The sequence below is a fragment of the Carya illinoinensis genome, chromosome 7 (assembly GCF_018687715.1).
Source record: "Carya illinoinensis cultivar Pawnee chromosome 7, C.illinoinensisPawnee_v1, whole genome shotgun sequence".
Taxonomy (NCBI): Eukaryota; Viridiplantae; Streptophyta; class Magnoliopsida; order Fagales; family Juglandaceae; genus Carya; species Carya illinoinensis.
Genome location: NC_056758.1, coordinates 30350420 through 30358375, shown reverse-complemented (window position 1 = coordinate 30358375; position 7956 = coordinate 30350420). Strand labels below are relative to the sequence as shown.

Sequence of the window (7956 nt, the reverse complement as noted above, 5' to 3'; positions counted from 1 at the left end):
TTTAGAGTTTTAAGGTTAAATATTAAAATATTATATTTTAATAATATTATTATTTTAAAATATGAAAAAATTAAAAAAAAATAAATTATTTATTATATTTTGTGTAGAGATTTAAAAAAATTGTAATGATAGAATAAAAAATTTATGTTTAAGATGAAAAATCTTGGTAGCTAAATACAACCTAAATGGCTTTTAATCTTGGTAGCTAAATACACCACGCCAATTTAACGTGTCACAATTTCATCTCCTGTAGTTTCGGGCCATTTTTGTTAGGAATTCGTAACCATGCTGACAACTACGGTCCGAGGGCATCCCACTACGGCGGCGTCAAATGCTACCAATTATCTTTGTTCAATTTTGACCTAACTTCTTTGTTCTCTACCCTTCTGCATCTGCAACACCACCACCACCTTTCCCATCTCTGTCCCAGCTCCGCCGCTCCTCAGGTTCCTCTCTCTCGTTGTTACTTCTCTCTCTCTCTCTGTGCATATATTTACGTATCTTGTTGTTCATGATATCGTGTTTGTGAGGTCAGGTAGACCAACAAATGGCGATGTATTTTGTGTCCCGGCGATTCTCCGGTGGATCGGCGATAGGGACGTTGCGTTGTGCTTCTTTCTGGAGACCCTATTCCACGTCTTTCAGAGAGGAGAGAGACACTTTCGGACCAATACTCGTTCCCGCTGACAAGTTGGTGTCTTTTTTACTTTTGCTTACTTTTTCTTTCCCGATATGATTTTAATCTATTTTTTCTAAAGGTTGTGGGGGGCTCAGACTCAAAGATCGTTGCAGAACTTCGACATTGGAGGCGAGCGTGAACGAATGCCTGAACCCATCATTCGTGCCTTTGGCATCCTTAAGAAATGCGCTGCCAAGGTCGGTTCCTTTCAGCTTTACCCCTTACCCCTTGGGGATTTTGGCGCCATTTTTTCAACCAATCCGAATCTAGAATTACATTTTAGCTTATACGCGGGTGGTCTTTTTAACATTATAACACTAAAATAGTTGAATTCATAGCCCATCAATTGCCTTCTTAAGTATATTTAACGTGTATTAAATCAATTTTTAATGCAACAATCACTGGACTGTAGCATAGGCTTGATAATAGTACTTAACGTGCTGTGTTGCAGGTGAACATGGAATATGGACTTGACCCGGCAATAGGGAAAGCGATTATGCAAGCTGCCCAAGAAGTAGCAGAAGGAAAGCTAAACGATCATTTTCCACTTGTTGTATGGCAAACTGGCAGCGGCACTCAAAGTAATATGAATGCCAATGAGGTTAGAGCTGGTTTATGTGTATGCTTATGGGTTTTTTCGAATCTGTTATACTTAGCCCGAATGCTGCAGCCTGCAGGCACCCTATTTGGATTGATTCCATATTCGCTGAAGTACTTTCGTTGGGGGAAAAAGTGTCATTTAAGGATTCATCGGGAAAATGTAAATGGTCTATAGATGGTCTATTTCAACAAAATGTAAAAAGAAAAAGTGATAACAATCGTGAACCCCTGCTTGAATATTTCATATAGATGGTCTATTTCAACAATCGTGACAGTGCATGTGATTATCCATGAGATATTCCATTTAAGAGATTTGACATGCCGATGAGGAAAATATTTGGCCCATTTTAAAGCATCCTAGCAAGTGCTTCTAAGTTCAGGGAGGTGAAGATACGGTGTTCTCTATTGATAAAACATATAGATATTCATCTTTTTCAGCATGTATCTTTACAATCAAGCATGCTGGGTATAAAAATTCTTAACTTCTTGTCTTTGATCATGAATATGGTTTATATTTTTAAATTTATGTTGTAATAGTGTACCATTCTAGGTCATTGCAAACAGAGCAGCTGAGATCATTGGCCATAAGCGTGGTGAAAAGTTTGTGCACCCTAATGATCATGTCAACAGATCACAATCTTCTAATGACACTTTCCCTACTGTAAGCTTTTTGAGCTCTTTTGTGTCTTGGCCTATATCTAAAGCTGATGTGCAGTTGATTTTATTTTAAACAGTCATTTTTATCTCTGGAAAGCAATCACAGATACTTCCTCCTTATGTTTCTTAATCGACTTTTGGGTCTGATCACCTGGTTTCTAGCCATCTTTTTTTAAGTAATGTTGTTTCCTTGTTCTCCAGGTAATGCATATCGCAGCTTCAATGGAAATAAATTCGAGATTACTACCAAATTTGAAACAGTTGCATACTTCACTGAATTCAAAGGTTTGATGGTCATTCTATAGTTTAGAAGCAGACTGAAACACGATATTTAAATTAGACTTCTTGTTGATGTCCTATGCCTTATATGTATGTTGAATGTTACATCTTTGGAAACCCCTTATAACTTAGAGTGATGCATGTAGATGTAGCCCTTTGTGCTTCACGTGATTCGACTTTGTATTTGCTGTCATGCTAGTTTTAGATGTATGATCTAAACTTAGCCACATTAGGTGGCCTGAGACCATCTTAGTATGACAGATATTTCCTCATTTTATCATTATCAACTTTCAAAAGATGTCTTCTACCTTATCTTTCTTCTATGCATGAAAACTCTCTCTTTCCCTCAGTAGGTTTGAATTTTACATTTCTCAATTATGTGCATTTGCATATTCAAATATGTAATCAGCAAGTAACATAAGAAGTTAAATACAGGCCCGGGCATTTTTTTTCATGCTTTTGAAGTATACTGCACCACTCCTAATACTTTTTGTTTTTACCAGTCATTTGAATTCAGAGATATTGTAAAAATAGGACGGACTCACACTCAAGATGCCACACCTTTGACTCTTGGGCAAGAGTTTAGTGGCTATTCTACACAAGTAAGATGACATATCTTGGATGGAAGGATGGGCCAAACTTGATGTTAGTTGGGATGGACTTCTCATTGGTTTGTGATTTGGTTGCAGGTGAAGTATGGAATTGATCGGGTCTCATGCACTTTACCCAGAATGTATCAGGTTATCAATTCTTTTTAAACTGTGAACTCTTTTATTTGTTTTCCTCTCTTTTCACGCATCTGACTGATTAGAGATTTTATTTGAGCAGCTTGCACAGGGTGGTACTGCTGTGGGTACAGGATTGAACACAAAGAAAGGGTATGTTATTTCTTTGAGGTTGAATAAATTATACTTCTGTTGGTGTTTGCAATGTGTATGATTCTGAAAATATAAGTCATTGCCTTTTCTCATTTTTATGGTTTGATTGTACTCTGTTTTATTGATGTTCCTAGCCCTTTCTGTAGACAATGCTTCTTTTTATCTGCCATTTTTCCTTTTTATTTCTGAAATTCCCTTTAAGGTTTATTTCAGAAAGTTGCTTTTACCCTTCTGTCATTTTGTTTATGTTTTTTTACAGTAGTTGTTGTTTGACTGGAATTTAGGTTTGATGCAAAGATAGCTGCAGCTGTAGCTGAAGAAACAAGCTTACCGTTTGTTACTGCAGAAAACAAATTTGAAGCTTTGGTTAGCTTCTAATCCTCTGACTCTGATTTTCTTCTTTCTATTCTTTTTAAGAATGGATGTTACACTTTATCGAGCAATTGGAACTCTTATTCTTGTCCTGCATGAGGCAGAATAGTGTTTTATGTTCATATATTTCATTTTGGGCAGGCTGCTCATGATGCTTTTGTTGAAACCAGTGGAGCCCTCAACACAATTGCTGCTTCTCTGATGAAGATTGCTAATGACATTCGTTTCTTAGGAAGGTCTGTATGCCTAGCATGACCAATTCATTTTTGTCCTAATAAATTCTGAAAGTTTTTCACCATGCTTCTCATGTACAGCGGTCCGCGTTGTGGCCTTGGCGAACTCATTCTTCCTGAAAACGAGCCAGGCAGCAGTATCATGCCTGTAAAATCTCTTCATTCCATACTTTCATTTGTGACCAAAATATCTCAAATCCTTGTCACTTGACCGAGTCTATTCTGTTTCAGGGGAAGGTCAATCCTACTCAATGTGAAGCTCTCACCATGGTCTGTGCTCAGGTAAGTTTAGGTCTTGAATTTTGGTCAACAAATTCTATTCTTAGTACCTTTCTTGACGTCTTTTTCCCTAAATGACTTTCAGGTTATGGGAAACCATGTAGCCGTTACAGTTGGGGGATCAAATGGTCATTTTGAACTAAATGTGTTCAAGCCAATGATTGCCAATGGTCTTTTAAATGTATGCTATATTCTTGTATTATTTTGGTTTTACTTGTTAATGAGGGATACAATCTCAGAATTAGTTACTTATTAGAGGTGCCAAGCACATCCACTGTTCATCGTCAATTGGCCATGATTTTGTTGGAAAAACCTTTTTTTTTTTTTTTAATTTTTATCAGAGAGTGCTTTGGGGTAGAAATTAAGTCAACCCAGCAATTCTGCTTTTTAAATTTTCAACCATAAGTCAAAAAGCTAATTTGGGAATTTGGAAAGTTCAGTAATAATATCATATTATGTGGTGAACCTGCCTATAATAATTGTACTGGATCCAATCTAAATTCTTAATCTCTTGATGCCTTTGTGCAAAATCTCATGCCTTGCCATATTTCTAATACTTGCATGCTTCTGTTCTTACTCAGCTGGTGTTTGTGTCCTCGTACGTAACTAGCATTTTTGTTTCCCTACTGACAGTCACTAAGATTGCTTGGGGATGCATCTGCCTCCTTCGAAAAGAACTGTGTTAGAGGAATTCAAGCTAATAAGGAAAGAATTGCAAAATTGTTGCACGAGGTAGGCTGATGCTGGGTACAGAATATAAAACTTGTAAACACCATCTGCCATGTTATAGATTTTAGTGCTAATGAACGTTTTTGTTTTTGCTGCGTGGCATTCTGCATTGCATTGCAGTCACTGATGCTTGTCACATCGTTGAACCCTGTAAGTTTACGCCCATGCTCTGCCTGTGTTAATGTCTATGCTTCCTGAATTCCTCTGCTTTAGTTTACAACTTTTGCCACTGATTCTGTTCCAGAAAATTGGTTATGACAATGCTGCAGCGGTAGCCAAGAAAGCGCACAAGGAGGGAAGCACTCTGAAGGTATGATTTTTTCTTGCACATGTGATTTCATACTTTATTCCGTATGTTAGTTATCTTGTGACTCATTTAAACTTTTCTGACGACATATCAGTTGTTCTTGATTAGTTAGCCAAGTATGGTAAAACCAACTGCTTTTAATTATACCCTGTTCTTGCTAGACTGATGCATCTTTCAGTGCTAATTGTATGGCTGGTAGGTGCATATATTTTTTTGATAAGTAAAAATATTATATATATTAATATCGATATGAGTAACCAAGTACACTGGGTGTATACAAGAAACACCTAGCTCATACTAGAGAGCCACTAATGATCAATAAGCCCGTGAAAATTAGAAATCTATCCAAAATACACCAAGCCGGAATGGTAGGTGCATATAACCTCAATAGGGGGAAGATAATGTCTACAGCAGGGTGTTTGATGTTGGTATCCAGTAATGGTGTTTTTGGGGCACCTTTGGAGGCTGAGGTACCAAATTTAATGAGTATTTCACTCTGCAGGAAGCTGCATTGAACCTGGGAGTGCTAACCAGCGAAGAATTTGATAATCTCGTCGTGCCCGAGAAAATGATTGGCCCATCTGACTGATAAGCTTATTAAAGATTTTGAAGCTCCTGAGAATTGATCAGCATTAAGTGCCTGATGTTTCATTTTTGAATCATTTATTTCACACAATTGTATTAGGAATCGAGCATCGAACAGATATTTTTTGACTTGTAAAACAATATTCTTGAGGCTTTCTCCATGGCTGGTCTGGGTCATTGGGGGTTATCGATGATGACATTTTGATTGGGTAAATAAGGGGTAAACCTCTCATTCTGTAATGGTTGTATCAGAGAGATCTGGGCTCCATAAATAAAAGAATTGTTTTACGTTTTGGGACAGCCATTTGTATTTGGTGGTTCAAACCTTGAAGAGTATATATATATCATTAGATAATTCATGACGGATAATCGAGGAAGGATGGCCTTCAGTCACGTCAGTGGCCCCTTGGCCCCTTGACTGGTGTTTCCGTTAGTGACAGGTCAGCTTTTACTTATAACAGCATCTGAAAATAAATTGTTCGTTTCCAAGCAATTACTCTCAGGATGTGAAGAGAAAAAGAGCACCAATTAAGTGTATGAGCGCCCCCCCCCCCAAAAAAAAAAACAAAATCTGGGCTGTTGATAGCTATGCTCCCCACAACCTAGCGGTTTGGTCTGCAGTCCAAACCGAAGACCGAACCGTATGGTGTTTGGTATGGGTTCACAGATTGCACCAAGGACCGAACCGTATGATGCTTGGTATGGGCTCACGGATTGAAGAGTAAAAAGAACAATTTGATGAGCCAGTGCTTTTTGCTGTTTTGGTTTGTCATATCCAACAGAGGATATGGCCTAGCAATCAAGAATTTCCAGAACATGCGATATATATAGCACCAATTTATTATTTTCCTTTTAAAACTTATACTCCACAAGTAATATATATATATATATATATATATATTTGTATATGCTTAATATTTTTGGGGACTTGGTATTATGTTATACATGTAATCTGATGAAGTAAATCGAAGTTACTATAGATACAATACAGTACTACTGTTGTCAAAGTCTGCCTTTAACAATTCGTCCAACGTCCATAAATGCAAGAATTAATCCTTGCGTTAAAGGATAACCCTGCACTTCGAGCTAGTCAGGTCCCATATAGCCGGAAGGAGAAATTTCCTGCCATTAACGCCGTAAGCATTATAACTTGCCTTGCTGAGTCTATCCACCTTCAAATTTCCAGGATACCCTGGATAAGCACCTTCACCAAATATCCCTGGACATGCCGAAACAGCCTCCAGTGGAGCCAAGGGGTCTCCTTGAAAATACCCATTGTTGAAAGGGTTAGTGGCAGCTCCTGCAAGAATTGTTGCAATGTTCATAACCATACCATCGGACCCAACACCATTAGGAGCCACAAGGGCCCGGCCTGGAGGACCGTATGCTGGAAGTGAAAAAGGCCATGCACAGAATCCAGGGCACTGCACCGACGGGTTTCCTACATGTGCATATATTATCCTACTCTTTGCATGAGACAACGAGATACTGTTATGAAAACCGCAGGATCCCATGCAAAACCTCTCTACTATCACGTCTTTAGCAGTTAAAACCAAGTATATCCCAGTAGAGTCTAATGGTAATACTTTGGTCTCTATCTTGTTTCTGACATAGTTTGCTATCTGGACACGCTTAATGTTCTTACCTAAAGAGTAGATGTCACCAATTTGTTTAACAAGTTTGACAGTTCTCGAGACTGAGTTCCCAGCCTTGTCTTTGTATGTCTCGATCGTTTTCCACCATGTTGCCACAGTGGGTTGGTGGGGCACAAGGCCATTGGAAAGAGTAAAGGAAGCTAAGAAATCGGTTACTGAGGTTTGGTCGTTTCGAGAGAACGCTCCATACCATATGAGGTAGATATTGACGGTATTTGGTGTGGTTAAGAGAGGGCCTCCATGATACTGGATTTCAGTAGCTGTGGGGGCTATAGTAATAGAAGGTTGGCTTTGCCTAGGGCTGAGTGCATGTGACGGTACTGGCACTGGGGCTATGGCCAAAGCAAATATGAGGGGGAAGAGCAGAGACTTCCATAACATGGTTGCCATTAATTCTCGGTTGAAATGTTTGTGAATGATGAGTGTGAGTGTTTAATTAATGAGCCTGGATACGTTTCTTTTATAGATGCAAATAGGTCCTACTTCTGCAGCAGATAAGCTTGGGGAGTTTTAATGCATTATTGCTCTAGCTAGGGCTGGATTGCCTGACTTGAGCATGATCTCGTACGGAAGATGTGGTAGCATAGTCTTTTGTTTTATTGTCCAAAGTGCATGCAACTTTCAGCGAAAGAGAAACGTTAATTGTTCTCAATTCTAAATTTTGTCATTTTCTAATAATATTTATTACGTGACATATTTAAAG

The 7956-nt window shown here is 38.4% G+C and overlaps 2 protein-coding genes across 2 annotated transcripts; one reads left to right on the top strand and one right to left on the bottom strand.

The window, feature by feature from the left end:
- The first annotated feature begins 242 nt into the window (after nt 1–242).
- Nucleotides 243–5898, top strand: LOC122316823 (fumarate hydratase 1, mitochondrial). The gene is made up of 18 exons (XM_043133627.1): nt 243–446; nt 536–690; nt 759–876; nt 1131–1280; nt 1830–1940; nt 2138–2221; nt 2719–2817; nt 2905–2955; nt 3044–3093; nt 3378–3459; nt 3607–3701; nt 3780–3846; nt 3930–3980; nt 4063–4158; nt 4611–4709; nt 4827–4856; nt 4951–5016; nt 5516–5898. The coding sequence occupies exons 2-18, from the start codon at nt 548–550 to the stop codon at nt 5600–5602; spliced, it is 1479 nt and encodes a 492-aa protein (XP_042989561.1). The 5' UTR covers nt 243–446; nt 536–547; the 3' UTR covers nt 5603–5898.
- A 506-nt stretch (nt 5899–6404) lies between these two features.
- LOC122316824 (protein EXORDIUM-like 2) lies at nt 6405–7699 on the bottom strand. The gene has a single exon (XM_043133628.1). The coding sequence runs from the start codon at nt 7641–7643 to the stop codon at nt 6660–6662; it is 984 nt and encodes a 327-aa protein (XP_042989562.1). The 5' UTR covers nt 7644–7699; the 3' UTR covers nt 6405–6659.
- Between the last annotated feature and the right edge of the window lie 257 nt (nt 7700–7956).